The sequence below is a fragment of the Nestor notabilis genome, unplaced genomic scaffold (genome assembly GCF_000696875.1).
Source record: "Nestor notabilis isolate BGI_N333 unplaced genomic scaffold, ASM69687v1 scaffold2421, whole genome shotgun sequence".
Classification (NCBI taxonomy): Eukaryota; Metazoa; Chordata; class Aves; order Psittaciformes; family Psittacidae; genus Nestor; species Nestor notabilis.
Window position 1 is genome coordinate 65,079 of NW_009915911.1, and position 17,424 is coordinate 82,502.

At 46.7% G+C, this 17,424-nt stretch overlaps 1 protein-coding gene across 1 annotated transcript in view; it reads right to left on the reverse strand.

The window, feature by feature from the left end:
* LOC104413374 (collagen alpha-1(XXVI) chain-like) overlaps positions 1 to 17,424 on the reverse strand; it is a gene marked incomplete at its 5' end in the record, with an annotated part of 38,541 nt that overhangs the window by 8,013 nt on the left and 13,104 nt on the right. Inside the window, 6 exons of the mRNA XM_010024347.1 lie at positions 2,017 to 2,079; positions 4,382 to 4,443; positions 5,879 to 5,971; positions 11,228 to 11,380; positions 12,510 to 12,626; positions 15,719 to 15,763. Coding sequence (XP_010022649.1) covers positions 2,017 to 2,079; positions 4,382 to 4,443; positions 5,879 to 5,971; positions 11,228 to 11,380; positions 12,510 to 12,626; positions 15,719 to 15,763 — 533 coding nt within the window. The remainder of the gene's footprint in view (positions 1 to 2,016; positions 2,080 to 4,381; positions 4,444 to 5,878; positions 5,972 to 11,227; positions 11,381 to 12,509; positions 12,627 to 15,718; positions 15,764 to 17,424) is intronic.

Below are 17,424 nucleotides of genomic sequence, written 5' to 3' on the forward strand. Positions count from 1 at the left end.
AGCATGTAGTTGTCAAAACCAGCATGCAAATTCATACTCACAGAAGACAAAAAGCACACAAAGCATCCTACAGAAATCCTGCCAGAAAAAGCTACTGGCTTCACTTTCCATGTTAACAGAGGAGGACAGGAAGTGTCACTTATTTGTTATATTTAGCCAGATATTTTGATATTTGAAAATCTCATTAGTCCCCAACTTAGAAGGAGAGACACAATTCTGAGTACCTACCAAGGAGGGAACAAAGGCAAAGTCTGAAGGGTTTGTCTGTACTGAATGGACACAGTCCAACAAAGCTTTTGTTTCAAAATAAGTGGAGTCTTAGCAATATGGTCAACCACAAACTAAAGCAAAACGGTAAATGAATCATTGAGGAAGAGCTCTTATCAGTTTCCTGGATGGGAACTTGACACTTTGCCATATACCAAGCCTTTTTTTCTTAACTGAAAATTAACATTTAATGGCAATGAGCTGCAGTCAGTAACCTGTGCTGAAACCTCATCAGTTATGCTTTTGCTCTCTCTATCTATTTAAATTCTGGTCCCATCAGTCTGCAGTCTATTAGTAAAGCCAATATATGCCCAAAGTGGCTGCTCTGCACCAGGAAACTGTTATTAAAAAATTACTAACAGTCACTTAAAATGCTCTCTGTCTTTCAGGGAGCTGCAAGTCATTTCTTACAGAAGAACAGGGACCAGGCACCCAAACCAATGTGCGAAGGTACTAAAGCAAAACAGAGCTTTTTAAAAGCATGTGTGCTCCATCCTTGGGTATCTGCTGCTCCTTGATGTGAGGTGCTTCAGGAAGGAATGAAACAAGGACTTGCTCTCCTTGCACACAGTCTGGACAGAGGAGCATAGTTTAAGTATGTTGCTGGTTATTCACCTGAACTTGGGAAGTCATCAAATTGGAGTTAACCAATTTGCATTTGTCTTACCTCTTTCAGACCTCCCTGTGTCATTTGGATTGGAAGAGTGAGCAGAGATGAAGGAGATGCTGTCATATGGGGGAAGCACGTCATCTACAGCCACCCATTTACAGGTGGTGCCCTCCCTGTTCACCTCCAGCTATGAGACAGTGAAAGTGGCACTGGAAGAAAAGGGAACTTGTTTCCTAGAGCTGTGGCACAGGCTGTGTCAGTGCAGCCACCATGCAGCCAGCTACCACTTGAGAGGTACTAACCAGGATTGTCTCTTTCTTCCTTTCCTTGACTCCTCTGCGCACTGGGGTCTTGGTGATTGCCCCACTCCTCCTGTGCCCACTTCTACATCTGCAGCTCTAATTGCTGAATGACCCTCCACTAGGTATATATTCTCAAATGATTTTATGCTCCTACTGTCATTCAGAGGAGATTTCAGAGACCATGGCCTCTTGGAGAGTAAACTGAAGCTCCAAATGCCATTTTGAAACCCCTCCTGGTGCCTGAATGCTGGATTGGGAATCTGACACATTCATATCCTTGTTAGATTTTTTCTCTGGTGTTCCCTAAACTTCGCTAGTTTGGAAATAACCAGCAGTCTTTTTTACTATGCTTAGTTATTAGCACTTGACGACCCACCAGGAACTCAGGTATAGCACATAAAGATCTTAAGAACATGAATTCAATATTCCGAGTGTATGAAGAACATCATTTGACCTGGGGAATGGCTTTGATTCAGGAAAAGTCTGATGAGCTTTTTGTGCCTTACTGGCACAGAAGAAAGAGTTCAGTTAGACCACTCAAAATACTCCACGCTAAAAGAGCTGTGGTTGGTGGAACAAGGTTGGTCTGCACAAGCCTTTAAATACCATGTATTTGGTACCTGAATCTCTTTAGGGAACACCAGACTTTACAAGCAATTCAACCCTTTATCTGTACGGTAAACCCTCATCTTCTTTCTTGCAGAACACCCAGAAGCTCTACTTTTAAAATCACTCCTGGCTGTAATCCCACAGAATCTGAAAGACCTCTGCTGAATATAACTTCTGAGGCATCACCCCAGATGTGGCTGGGAATGTCTCTGTGTCTGTAAACCTTACTCTCTCTCCTCGGTCTCCTTTGGAGCCCTTTGGTCCAGGTTGTCCTGGAGAGCCTGGCAAGCCCTAGAAGAGATGCAGAACAAGAAGGAATTAATTTGTACTGTGTATCCTTTGAGTAGGTGTAGTGAATACCTTTCACAGTGATCTTCAGCTCCTGCAAACCTCAGACAACCATTAAGCAATTGGATTCTCTTTCACCCTCAAGTAAAACCAGTGGAAGCTCTGTTCACAGATACCCTAAGCCCAATAGTTTCTGCATATCCCTCTGTTTGGGTCTTTTAATGCACTGCAGGCTACTCATGGAACATATTTTAGGGGTCGGTATGACAGGATAGTTCCTGTTCTCAGTTACCAAGAAGAAATGAATACACAGGTAGTATGGTTAGCTTAAACCCTCCCCCTAACTTTCCCCCTCTTCATAATTGCCTCAGTGGGTGGCATGAGCAAGCACACATACCTGGAAAGTAATTGGATTGTGCAGTGCAAATTATTTTGAAGCTATTCACTCACCCTAATAAACAATTTTGAAATTAAGCCCAATCTCTACTAATAATTTTGCTCCCTGGGTTGAACAAATCTATACCCCAGTCACCAGTGGATAAGAGGGGCACAGTCTCCAGACTTCTACTAATTGAACTGCTTTGCAGAAATCGATCCAACTTCTTAACTTATCCACCAGCACAGCCACAGCCACAAACCAGACAGGGAGAGAACAATATTGTTTGTTTATACCCAGCACATCAGCTCCCCACGACCACATGCAAGATGCGACTTGCACATTACCTTGGAGACTGCAGCAATGACACTGCTGCTCTGCTCCAGAGCACTGGTGATTTCAGCCAACCTGCTTAACAGCCCCCAGAAACCCCCACCTCCAGAGAAATGGGCTTTCTAGGCATAGCCATGAGGAGCTGCAGCATCTGGTAAGTGGCCCAGCAAGGCTGGACAGAAGTGGTTTTCAGGTCTAAAGGAGAGCACTGTCCCGGGTGCAGCTGCTCACCATTACCACGCTGCTCCTCGCCTCCGTCAGCCCCACCACCAAGCTGCACAGTGACCTGGCCTCCACTTGGCTACATCTCCCCTGGGACCACATCAAATTGAGGAACTCAGGCCTGGTTTAGGAAGTTAATGAGGGCTGCTAAATGAGGTAGTGCACAAACCAGTCTTAGCTCTATGTCAAACATGCAGCATGAACAAAGCTTAAGTGTGCATAAGCATCCTTTGCTCTTGGCAACTCTCAGCAGTGACTTTCAGGGATGCTCAAGAAGACTGAATTTCACATGCTGAATTGTAAAATATAAAAGATTTATAATGTGTGCTGCATGTGAAACAGCCAGACTCTACTAGAGAACCTATTTATGAATTGTGAATTACCTTCTATTTAATCACATTAAACTGCATCTGTCATTTTGCTGCCAAATTTCCCACTGTGTTCATCTCTATCTGGAGTTCCCCATCGTTCTCCAGAGCATTCCCTAATTGAAATGATTCTGCTACACTGGCAAACTTTCACTAACCTGTTCTCTGTTGCTTCTTCAAAATGATTAATAAATACCTAGTAAAAATCTCCTATTTCCAGCAATTCCAACCCCCTTCTTATCAGGATATAAGTTACATCCCTCTATTAAGTTACTTAACCTCTTCAGTCACTTTTCTCTCTTTAGTCATGTTAGATTCCTTTGAAATACTTGGTATTACTGGTTTACCTCCAAATTAAGTAACACTTTCCAAAACTGGAGTCCTTTTGTATCAGCCAACCACAACTTGGAGTAGTTTGATAGTTCACTATTCACCATGACTTCACTCCTTTCCATTTAACCAGCATTTTCCCTTTGCCCTTCTTCTACCATGAATTCTTTTGAGTGAGTTTATCACACTCCATTATTATCTCCCCTCTCCACAATTTTTATAGTGATACATAATCAAACTGATGGGAATTTGTGATATTTTTCTTGAACAGAAAGTGCTATTTCTGAAAAAGGAGGATTAACAGGTTCACTTTGGTGAATTCCCATCGATGCATTTTTGTTCTTTCTCTGTATTCCACAGGAAATGCAGTATTTTTCCATCACTGTTAGTAAAGCCCATGTCAGATCCTTTGCATCAACTCAGGCCACAGTGAAATGGTTTGACACAGCAGCAGTAAGATGTGGTGTCATGTTTAAGGGAACATCTAGGACGTGCAACCATTGCAACCTCTCAATGCAATTCAGAATGGAAAAAAGGTACTAAAATCACAGAATTTCATAGGGAAAAAACCCATCAGACCTAAGACTTGTAACCCACTCTCTCTCTGTGCAACGAGATGTTTTCCACCCAGCCCCTGACTTTTGCCCCTCAGCCCCAAAGCACTGAAGCATCTTACTTGTGATCCAGGGACTCCGATAGGTCCTGGTGGCCCTTTGGGTCCTGATGCGCCTGGTGGCCCTGGTGGGAATCGTAATTTGAGACAATTTTGAGAAGACTTAGAAGGAAGGACCCTAAATTCCAAACACATGCATTTCCTTTCATTGTTCTGCTTAGTGTCTCAATGGGCAAGAGCCATTCATCGATCACAGGATTACAGCAGTCACATGCTGGATTGTTGGATACCCACATCCTGATATAACATATCCCTGTGACCTAAAGAAGATGTTAGAGGTCTGGGAGGCAAAAAAGGTGAAAAAAGGCAGGAAGGATGTTTGTAACATGCTTCATTTCCATTGTTTAAAATGACAACTTTAAAACTAGATCCATGAAACAGCTACCTCAGAGCAAGATACTACAGTTGCTGTTTCTGAAACAGCCTTGTAGGTGGCAAGGGAAGCCCACAGGCTTTCTCTGGTCTGTCTCTCTGGTGTTGTCAGAAAGTTGATGATGAAGACAGGGTTTGGACACAGCCAGCATGAGAGACTGACTGTGGCCAAGCCAAGCTCTCTCTTAGTCGTTGCTCACTCCACTGGCAACAAATTCTTTTAAAGTCTGCACCACAGAAAAGCCTGTTTCCAGGGTGAGTTAAACACTGTCTAAAACAGGTCAACTTGTTCTACACAGTCATTTAACAGATTCCTTCTGTTAGAACTCTGAAAAATAATTGTATCTCAACAGTAGCTGTTAAATTATACCTGCAAATGGGAGACAGGGTATTTGCTTAGTCTGAACTTAGCAATAGTCCTCTCTGCTTTAGTTGTCACAACCCTTGAGATGAAACAATGTGGATGTTATACACAACGTACAGCTGAATCAGCCTCAATCATTAATGCACCACACAATGCTTAAGTCAAAGAATAAAGGACTTGAAGGGTAAATTAAAGGCCCTCAGAATGAAAGGAAAAGCCTTCTCTGCAACTAATGGGAGTTCACTCCTAAATATGCATCATACAGGAAGTGCTGATGTCTGCAGGAATACTATCATTTCAGCCACCCATCAGTGCAGAGAAAAGAACTTGCCACTGAATTTTCATCCCAGATTCTGATTTCAGTTATACTGACAAAAATCTGGAATAGCTCAAACCAGCTCCAAAGTCTGCTCACACATCACGGAGCAGCTGGGCAGATCCTGCTCAGTGGAGCTCTACAACAGTGGTGAGAACTCTGCTCTCATAAAGGAACTCACAGGACAACCCATTGTTACAGACAGTCTTTAATTAGTCCCTTCTCAGGGTAACTCCTGCCAAAGGTAAAACAATCTGCCACTATCAACAGATAAGAAACCTGGTTACTTCTTGCCACCCTTCCCACTCCTGGACCCCCTGCTCTACTGCCCTTCAAATGGGGACCACCTGCTTTCCCTGCAGGCATCCCACAGACCTCTCTCCATCAGAAGGTTCTTTTGCTCATCTTCCTCATCATTGCAGCTTTGCAGCTCAGCTGAGGTTATTACCTGGTGGCCCAACAGGGCCTGGGGCTCCCCGAGGTCCTGGCAGGCCAGCCATGATGGTGTCTATGACGGTGGAGGCCAGCTGGGGTTCTCCATCTGTGTTTAAGACCAGAGCAGTTAGTGTCGAGCTGCCCAGCCACAGCAGGCAGGACTTCTCTCCAAAATCCTTTGGCGCCTGTTGCTGGCCAAGGGCAGGCAGTGCTTCAGGATGCAAGATTTGGGCTCTTGGAGCAATTGCCCTTTGCTTTCTAAGGCTGCGTCCCCTGGACCTGCAGATGCTCATCTCACCTCTGACAATCCCAGAGAAGTTCTATCTGTTAAATAAAAAGGTGTTCCCCCAGGCCTACATAATCCTGCCTTTGAATGCCAAAGCACATCTGGCTACCCCAGCAGGCAAACATGGATCCGGAGCCTCTCCTGCCCGGCATCAGTGAACTGCTGAGCCAAGCCAGCAGAGTCCAGCACATCCCCCCAACCCAGCGAGCTCGCCCTGGGTGCTGGGAGGTGTCGTGAGGTCCAAGGGTGCAGGAAAGCCTGGGCAGAGGGTGTGCTCTGCCCCCTCCACACACTCAGGGAACTCTCCTGCCATTTAGGATTATTTTAGGTGTTCAACTGGGCAGCTTGGGCAGGAGCACTGAGTTCTGGGGAATGGGTGGAAATGGGAGTGGAGCAGGGAAGGGAAAACCATCAGCAGGGACTGGAGGAATTCTGTGCTTTTGCACACCTTTCTCAGTCCTCTCCTGTTACAAAAAGCAGCAGCCTGTAGCTGTCCCCATCTTCCCTTATCCTTAACCCAACAGGCTTAGCTCTTCAGCTGGGAACTGAAGAGAAGAAAACACAGCTATGCATAAAAAAGCAACCCTTACCACTCACTGCAATTCCAAACCCATACTCAACAACCCTACTCCCTATGGACCTGTACTGTACCATCCTACTTAGTAACCTGTGAGGGCACCTGTATGGCAGCATCTTTCATCTGAACATCCCACAATCCTATTTGACAGTTGTGAAAACCTGGGGGCAAAAATTCCATGACGAAACCTGACAAGATCACAGAGCAGGGAAGGGAACCCCCACGTCCTCAGTAACACCGTTACCAAGAGATGCAGTCCCCTGTCCTGACCGGTGCTTTATGACCAACGATGTATGTCCTGTTGCATTTAACCTGAAGATGTTGGCTCCTGGTCACTGGGACACTAAACCCACTTTCCACAGCTGGAGGCCACAATGCAGGAAGAATTACTCTGCAGAGCTCAGCCCAAAGGACACAAGGTGAAGTCTCTGGAAATGTTAGCAGACACGTTATGAAGCCTTTTCAACTTCTGGAGTGTTGGCAGTGATGGAGAGGACTTTCAAGCTCATTGTTTGAAAGCAGATCCTAGGGAAAACTGTGCTATCTCTTTAACTGCCAAGGATGACAGTACATCTCTGGGATGCCTTCCCGGCAGCAGAACAGCACAAGATCTAACCCAGATCCCTCCGAGAACCAAAGCCTGAATGTGAACAGGTCTTTGAGTATTGTTTCTAACCCCATCCATCTTCCCTTCTTCACAGCCCTGAAACTAAACAACTGAGGCTGTTTTTATGTTCAGAAGGAAAGGTACCCAAGTGAAGTGTGTAATCCAATTAATTTGAGTTTTATTTGACCATGTCAAAATCCATCACAGCTTGGGAGAAAGATGAAATTGGGAAATGAGCATCAAACAGCAGTGAAGGCATTAACAGTTGCAGAGCCTTTTGTTTTAAAGTGCTCAGCAAAATCAAATGCACATTCACTGATGGGGGGAGAGGATGGGCTGCAAATAACCAGGATTTAGTTACTGCTAGAGGTAAGTCAGGGATAAAGATTAAGGTTACAAAACATTCCAGCTAAATGGGACACTATTATGATGAGGGTTACACCCACAATCCCACCCATCCTGACATTTGTCTCCAAGTTATTTATGGAGGGTGATTCCATAGCTGTGACACAGAGGAGAGCTCTGCTCAACAGCCCTTCAGCGTGGTAGCTCCTGATTTGGCCTGTGCAGCACAAGGAGTATGGACATGCAGAGCAGCTCCTTCCTCAGCTGCCTGGCCAGGCAAAACTCATTCAGATCAAGGTTACCTTCCAGGATGGGCTCTGAATGAAACACACTGTGAATGAAAAGGGATTGAAGTGTGTTAAAACACAACCCTCATGTTTTTAGGGGGCTCTCTCCATCTTCCTATAAAGCAGCAGAAAGAACATGTATCTCCTTATAAACTCCTCTCTCCTTATAAACAGGAGGACACTCTGGGGCTCTCTGCAGGTGGAGGCTTTATAGCAGCCACAAAATAGCTCCAGCAACAAATGGTAACAGGAATCTTCCCTGTCAGCCATCTCCTGCTGGGCTCAGAGGCTGGATTTTGTTTCAGTGCTTCTGGAGGTACCAAAGCAGGAGGCAGACAAGTGTCTGCATTGTTTGTGAAGACCCTGATGTGCAGCTCGCTCCAGGAGCTTTCCAACTCCTGGCCAAGCCAAGAGGAAGCACACAACCAGTCTGACCTGGTCACACAAAAGCACCTATTTTCTCTGGGAGAGGGCACAAACATCCTGCAAAGGGGAAGCCTGAAATAGCACAGAAATGCCTCAAATGATGCAGTGAAACCTGCCCAGAGTGTCGAGGCATCGCAGAGGCACAGGCCTAAAGAGCTCTGAAAGCAATGGGTATGGTTTCCTAAATCAAATACCTTTCCCTTCATCCTCTTCTTTGCCTTTGCTTCCTCTGCTCTATTCACCCTTCCTCAGGAAGGGCTACACACGGCAGCAGGCTCTGGGATGTCACTGCACAATGCCTATTCAATGCCCCTTTCACCAGTGACCTGCTGGGCACACAGGCAAGCCTCCTGTGCCTTGGTTCCCCCTTGCTCTCTCTGCAAAATAGGTTAAATGATATCTCACGTGCCCTTTGCAAACTGGAATCTTTGGGATGTAAGAAAACGTGGCCCTCAGAGTGAAAGTTGAGTTCTTTTCTCTTACTTTTCCCTAAAAATCCTCAGTTTTAGCACAAGAAAGAGGACTGAGCTGACTCTACACCACATACCTGATCCATGCATTTTGAAGTGGCAGCAAAAGCAAGTGATCCTCGTAGCAGCAGCCTCAGCAATGGCACGTGACAGTTTAGCTTCTGGCCTATGTCTGATGTTTCTGACTAAGGGATAAATTCCCCGTTATAGGCTTGACTTGTTGGGACAGGATGGAAATGAAGGAATCCTGTCTTCATTTCTTTCTGCTACCTGATCCGGAGGGAGACAACTGGGACCAATTCCTTCACCACAGCACAGTGAAACTGAGAGAAAATGTGTCTCCCTGGTTTTGGCTTCTGGCTGCTGATAAACATTGCCATCAGGAACTTGTTGTGATTAATAAAGGCACAAGCAATAACAATGTTCAGGCGGAACCAAACACTGTACTACTAATAATGTGATCCAGCTTTCTCACATCTCCATGAGTGCACATGCCTGTTACCAGGAATATGCTTCCCTCTGCTGTCAGCAGCTGGAATCTTGTGTTTATAGTTTTCAGATGTGCTCCATTTGAAATAAATAAATACATTAAAAAAAATCCTACCCAGAATTTACAAGGCTGCTTTATGGGTTGTAGAGGAGCAGCTTTCCACCAGCCTGCAGCAGGCAGCACCAGCCAACACAAGCAACACAGTGCGTTTTGTAAGAACATGGTCCTGGTGTTGATGTAACTTTACCATGACCACCCAGGTAACTTACACTTGCACGGAGATTTGGACTAAGAGAAGTTTTTAAACAAGAAAAATGGTTAGAAAGTTTTTGGGCTCCTTCTGCAAACCAAGAAATCCACCACAGCTATGGAGGAGAAGTACAGGGCTGCCCAGGGATGTAACAGTCACCATTTACTCACTGTCCTCAGGTCCGTGTGGGAGCTTGTTACTGCCCAGTGTTGGCAGAGTTAATACAGATATTTATCCACTTCCCATTTTGGGACAATACAGAGCTGACCCTTCTCACACATCAGCTGGTGACCAATGCCTTTTACACTTTAATTTATCCACTACTTTGCAAGAAAGAGGTTAATTTAAAGGGTGGTTGGAGGGAGAGGGCAGCAGCAATACCCAAACCATCCCAACAGATCCTTTGGAATTACAGGTGGGATGCAGAATGGCACCATTTGGTGCGATCCTGTAAGGCAGTGAGGTGGCTGTAATGCAACAATTCCTTGTCACAAGGCATGAACACAGCAGATCTACAAAATCTACATTTTGTTACAATCTTAGTACTGAACCACAATTCATTTCATCCTGCCCCCAGTAACTGAATGTGAAACGGAGCTGGTAAAATTCTTCCCAAATTAAAAATACATCTGTTCACTTTGGGGAAAAGGAGCCTGGAAAGTGGAGTGGGAGGAAGGGAAAGGAGAGCTCTAGAAAGCTGTCAGACACAGGGAGACTTACTAATCCTTGGCTGTTACTGATACAGCTGAGCTTTGAAGCTGGATGTGAGCAGAAGAGCTGGGGAAGAGGCCCAGCTGAAGTCTGGGGTAGTGGGGACGGGAGACACAGCTGAGCTGGGGCTCCAGGAGTTCACAAGGCAAGTGGAGACACAGCTGAGCTCTGCTTCACCGTTCTTAGATCCCAGCTACTCAACACTGGACCAGAAGACTCAAGCCCAAATCTGAGAGCACTCAGATAAAAGTGCACAATGCGCCTCTTCTAGAAAGCCTTTTCCTGCCATGCACACCAAAAGCTAAATATACGTATTATTAAATCCCCATAGGCTCAAAGAAACCCTGACCCTCCAGTGACAGGGAAGGGAGGCATCACCATCTTTCAAGGGCTTTCAGGCCTGCAACTCTGTGGCTTGTGTGATGTGTGGTAACGTTGATGCACCAGAAATGCAGGTGGAAGACACTTCTACGGAGGCAAAGAAACTGCAGCTTCACTGCACCAGCACCTACCTGGCCAGACTGTTATAATTCTCTACCCATTTGTGTCTCGTGATGCTACTTGAGCTGCCAGTTCACTAGAGACCCTCTGCACAGCAGCTACTCATGATGGAAGCTTAAAGGACACCGAGTTACCTCCTCAAAGCTATGATGAACCCAGAAAACCAGGCACAGGGAACTGGTTTTAGAAGAGCAGTGACTTAGTTCCTCATTCTGGGGAGGTGAATCCCTCCAGCTTCTAAGTCTTACATGTTTCATCTTGAACAGGAACTTCCAAGAGCCCCACACCATGGTGGGAGATGGTCGAAGGCCCTGGCAGAGGCTGGCAGGAAGGTGGGAGGAAGAGCTGAGCTGCTCCCTGCCTGCCCCCTCTGCTGGTGTACCAGGAAAAGAGGGAAGAGGAGGAAACTTACTTTCTTTTTCAGCTGTGGGCTGGAGCGAGTAGAGAACCCCTTGTTGGAAGGTAAGAGGGAGGCTTGGGGTGGCTGGTGGCCCTGGAGGACCCGGGGGACCCGGGATCCCGGTTTCTCCTGGAAGTCCTCTCGGTCCTTGAGGTCCCAACAGCCCTGTGCAGAGGCAGGAGAGGATGTGTTAGTGCATTTCAAAATGTGCTGATGATGCTACCATGTAAAAAGGCGGTAAGAAGACAAAGGATTTCTGGCCTGCCCTGTAATTGTGGGAGTTAGGGGATGTGCGGGAAATAGGAACAGCTTCTCAATTTTCCATTACTTGCCTTTAGTGTCTTCCTCTGCAAAGCAGATTAGCCTCATTTGGCTCAAAGGTGCTGCAAGGCTTAACTCCTGAAAGGGTAGAATCTCCCCTCTCCCCTTAGGCTGAGCAAGAAGCTAAAGGCAGTGAGGAGTGAAATCAAGCGCTGCTCTTTCCCATGTATGTCACCTCAGTGCCAGGAAAGCCCAGGGAGAACAAGGGAAACCCAGTCAGCCCAGCAGCACACCGGTTCTGCTTCCTCCGAGGCTGGAAGGCTCCTGCTGCAAGCTGAGAAACCAAAAGGCAGACACATCCTTGGCCAGACTTTAGCCACTGACAGGTTGCCAGAAAACACCAAAAAGCACACTCGCATCGAAGGCACGCTCCAAGTTCAGATCTTCCCTGAGCTCAGATGTACAAGACCCAGCCTTTTGGACACACAGAAAGCACAGAGCCAGATCTCTGGCACCTATTGTGTAGTATCACCTTCAGCAAAAGGTTTAGGAACATTCTGGGGATGAGGGAAGTGTCCCAGCTTGGCCTTGTAACCTTTTCCCTTAACATACAAAAGCATCATTAGTTTGACATCCTGGCATCTGACAGCCTGACACAAATAGTGGAGAAAAAGGGAATTAAAACAGGCACACAGTGAGAGGGTGAAACAGGGAGTGCTCTTCTCCAAAGGCTGACAGATCAGAGACTGGTTTTTATGGGGAAACATGATCCTGCTCTGCAGCTTTCTGGGACAAGCTCTCTCCAGCTCCACAGGAAATCCCAGGGACTGTCATTGCTCGTGCAGGTGGTTGCCCACTCTGAGAGCTGCTGGTTGATTTCAGTACCCAGGGGACCCCCTGGAATGGATTCAATACCACCTGGAGATGCTCAACATCTTGTGTGTCCAGCTTTGTGTATCTGTTGTCACAGATAGTGTGTATAAAGTAAAACATCTCCCATCAGGGCAGCACTGCCCCCTCCTCCAGGACTTACCTGGTGGCCCCGCTGGGCCCCTCTCACCGGGTTGTCCCTTCTCTCCTTTTGGTCCTGGTGGTCCTGGAAGACCAGTTGGTCCAACTGGGCCTGGAGGACCAACCTGTCCCGGCAGCCCTGAAAGCATTCAGAAAGGAAATTAGTTGGAGTTTAGGACACTGCTGAGGTCAGAAGGTCTTCAGCAACCTCGAAACCAGAGAGAGACTCAAAGATGCAAGGGGGAGAAATGCAGCTCTGCACAGATGGGATGGTGCTGGCTGGTATGAAGGGTAGAAGAGCCAGGCTGGACCTTGCTTGTCCTCTTCTTCCTCTAATCTTTAATGAAACAAGCAGGTCCCCACGTACAAGGCCCACCCCAAACCGCCAGCAGGATGGGCTGGTCAAAGCTAAACTGAGCCACACTGTCCCCTTCCCAAGGTCGGGATGGCTCCGGGCAGGGTCTGGCTGGTCCCTCAAGCAGTCCTTTGTGAGCTTCCTCCAGCCCCACGTGTCAGCTCCACAGTAGTGCCAACGGAGTAGAATACACAAAACATCTTTGCAAAAGCAAATCAAACCCTGTCTCCCCCTCACACTCGCTGATCCATACAAACCACCCAGAGACTCTGCATCAAAGATGTTTCCCTGTTTGCTGCTGTTTTCATTCATCTAACAAGTGCACCATGCTGCGCACAAGCGTTTTTCATTCCACGCTGACACTAATGCACCCACACCACTGAACTAAGTAGATGTTACTAATTTATATCAAAGAACAGGGCGCTGAGCAGCCCCATCTGGAAGTACCAGTAACAATAATTACAGCCCAGCGGGATGCTTCTTGGCAAGTCCACTCAGTCCCCCAGTAAGGTGCAGGCAGTGCTCGTAATAGAAAAGTGACTATTTCTAATGACATTAAATAAAATCTTCATGTTGTTTTCTTTAGACTAGCAAAATAATAACAACTCCTGGCAAATTGGAGAGTGTGTTTCAGAAGACCACTGTGAGTCTTTGGCTCACAAAAGTAGTAGCTGCTTTGGAAAGATACACTTAAACACTATTCAAACATGAGGGAAGCCTTTAATACCTTAGAGAGGTGGGTGAGTTAGCCTGTCTACTCAGATTAAGTGGTTAATGGTTATAATAAAGGCATTATGTATATACTGTCAGAGCCAAGAGAGTCAGAGGTTCTTGGTTTCTGGGCTACCAAAGGGCTTTGAGTATTTGAGAGCAGGGGCAGATGTAAGCGACAAAGCCAGAGGGAAATCGGGCCGAGTCCAGGGTTCAGTGCACTCAGGTTTCCAGTTGATTTCTGTACATCACACGTGACCATAAGCCAGCAGAGCACAAGTTAAGTTTTGATAAACCCTTAAGCAATGTCCTTCCCCTTCCCTGGTATCAGTACAGGTTCTGGACCCTCCAAGCACAGCACCAGGAGAACCTGCTGCATGCAGGGGGTAAAGAATGGACGGGAATAGAGGAAGAGAAGGTCAACTGGCCCGTTCACAGCTGCTTCCAAAGGGAGCAGGGTGACACAACAAAAACCAAGGCTCACAGGATTTGCAACTCCCACATTTGGATCCAGTCCCACTCTAGGTGTGGGACAGCCCACCTGGGCACAAACCCCTGACCCCCCCAAACACCCATCAAACAAAGCAATAACCCCCCCGTATTACATGCCCTTGAAAGATTCCCCTTCTCTTTTTCTTTTGTTCTGGAGAGATGTCCAAATGTTTTTTCTTACAAAACGAAATCCACCCATCTCTAACCCATGGTGGAACTGGGCAGACTGAAGAAATGAAACTGTCCAAAGGCTTTGTGTGGAAGCGTGTGGCTGTGCTTTTGTTTCATAGAGTCATCACTAAAGATGTGATCTGGGTAGTGACAAGGAAGTAAAGTAAGGTTTTAATTTGGATCAATTTGCTTATCCACAGGACACAAACTGCAGACCTTCCTGTGAATAGAGGGGTTCCTATAATGGATCTCACCTGGCAGCGGATGCTGCACTTGGCAAGCTCAGGCAGGTGACCAGGAGCCCATTTCAGAGAGCAAGAGCATTTGGTCACAGCATTGCAAACAGCTTCTCCCCCCTCCAACCTCCTTCCAACACACCTGAAGCTTTATTGCAGCAAATCCTTTCCAGCATGAAGAACAGCAGAAACACTGTTCTGCAAGCAGCACACACTGTCCTGCTGAGTGTGGGTCAAAACATCTCCTCGCTTGTATAAATCAGCCTCAATCCTTCAGTTCAAGCTTTGTAACTCAATGCCCTGAACTTCTGCAGACCAAGAGCAATCACTTGCTGCCAGTATCCTCAATCACGCTGCTGCAGAGGAGCTTTAAAGAAACTGGCACTTGCTTCCCTGAAGGTGGAAAGTGCTCAAGGAGAGGCTGGGAGAAACAGCACTGAGTAATGTGTCAGGCAAATGCTCATACTGGTGACAAATGGTGTTACCAGCATCAAAGAGACAAGTGCAAAAAGAAGAAGAAAGAGAGGATTCAGGGGAAAGGGGGGAGGGAAATGAATAGACCAAATCTTCAGCTGCCATAGATCAGCTCTGCTGCAGTGGCGTTGCTCTCAGAGAGCTGAAGCCCATGGCAAGTCTTTATCCTCCAAAAATATGAAACAAAAGGCCACAGGATAAATAAATAAACCCCAAAAGGTATAGAGCCAGCATTCTGCTGCTGCAGACCAAATCCGACACGCAGAGACCTGGATTTTCTTCCTGGTTCTGTCATCAACCTGCAATACACCATCTGTTCCCTTTCCTTCCCCAAGGTTTTCCCTGTACAGGAGCAGGGTATTCTCTGTTTCTATGGAGCCTGGCAAAACGATGCCCTGACTGTCCCCAGCAGCTCTCGGTGCCCCTGGCAGGCAAAACCAGCACCATAACAACAGTGGTGTTACCTCCCACCACTCAGCACGTGCCCTGCTCACCCTCACCTCGTGCCCTCCAATGAACTGCCCCTCACCAGGCAGCACCTCCCATCCCCTGTGTGCTGGGGGAACTCCATGTCTCCAAGATGCTCAAGCTGGCGTTTCACCCCTCCAACCAGAGCAATCCATGAGCAGATAAACCCCAAAGAATAAACCCAGCCCCTCTGGATCCATGAGGCTCCAAACCACAGAGGACTCCTGGCCACAGGATCTGGTTTTTGGAACGTATCATGAATAGGACTGGGCATAACAACGTTTTGTGTTTTGAAAGGTGAAACAGCAGAACCCATTTACTCACCCTGTGGTATTAGCTGCTCCTGTGCACCTCTGTGTCCTTTAGGCTCTAGTTAAAAAGATCAGGGTGAAAAAAAACCAACAAACAAAACAGAGATGAAAAATTAGTTCTCTCACTGCCAACTGGCTCAGCCACAGTATGTGTATATATGTATTTTCTTAATACTCAGTAGAATGTATCCTGTTGATTAACAAGCTGGTCCGAAAGCCCAGTGGTGCAGCTGTCTCAACAGCTCTGATTGCTTTTAAATGATTGTCTATTCGCAGCCCTGTCATTCATTCACAGAAGAAATAACTGCCCTAATAAACAGTAGCAAGTTTTCCTGGATCTCAGCCTGGAGAGGCAACAGCCAACCCAGAGCTAGAAGGTCATCCAGAAACACTCCAACCATTCAAAGCATCTAAGTTCATATCACCCATCTTCGTGTTAGGCACCAACATTCTGCCCTTATTTCCTGCAGCTGAGGAACCCTGTGGCACACAAGCTAGGATTTGGATTTGCTTTGGCTGAAAAACTAGCAGCAGGGTAAAGTAAGTGATACTTCACAACAAGCCTCTGGGAAGGGGATGGGAAAGACCAAGTTTTAGCTTTCCACAGCCCCAAATCACACAGGACACTGGGGTTTGATTTCCACCTACTCTAATATCAACTTGCTGAAAGATGTGAGATCTGCAACCTTGGTAAGTGAACCTGGGACCAGCTTTGAGCAACATGTCACAGCACAGTGTTGAAACAATGCAAAACGGGCAGTCGCCCACCATCTAAACCAAGTGTGTGGAATTCCCTACATGTCACCAAAACCCACAGTACATTTTTTTGGCTGTAGACACAAACTGGTGTGAGGAGGGAAAGAAGCCAAATATGGACCCCAACCCATGCAACATGCTCCTTAGCAAAGCAAGAATTTGAAGCCCACAGAGCTTAGTTAGAGGCTGCACCAGGCAATTAGGTCAATAAGCAACTTAACTGATTACTTCTAGTTGCTGAAAGACACTGTCATGACTTGAAACAATCCAGTGCATTCCTGACTCCCAGTTATAACACTAGAATTGTTATGACACACTAGGTTAAGTAAAGCAAGGCTAGAAAAATAAAGGGTAACAGAGAGCAAGGACTACACCTGGTAGCACGGGCACAGCCTGGAAGTCTGGCTGACAGGACACTCATGTACAGCATCTTCATTCCCTGCTTTCTAGAGGGGATCACCTCCTAGATTTACTGCAGGGATGGAGGGTGCTGATAGTGCACCACGGAGTCAGCCTGATGTAAGTGCTGCAGGAGGTCTCTTCTGTTCTGCAGCACTGCCAAAAGCCTGAGGGTGAGTGGCATTCAGTGCTCCTTGCTGAGCAGGAGGAGAGTATCATGTGTACAGAGCCTCTGAGAGGAGAGGGCTTTGACTGGGACAGAGTCATCAGTGCTTTTGCTGGATTGACTTCAGTACAATGAAGTGCAGGTGCAGAGATACTGCGACAGCAAAAATAAATGGCATGGAGAAGGCAGAATGAGCATATAATGGACACTGGGGAAACTGCTTTAATTCAGCTCCTGGCAGCCGCCGCTGTGGTTCTGAAAATACTTTGCAGAACATATTGTTAGTGAACCTCCCTCCATGTTGTGGCATCCTGTCAAATAATAAACATGGACCACATCTGGTCTATGTTGGTTGCTCCAAGTCCGCTGCAGTCATGAAGGGCTGCCATAATAAACTG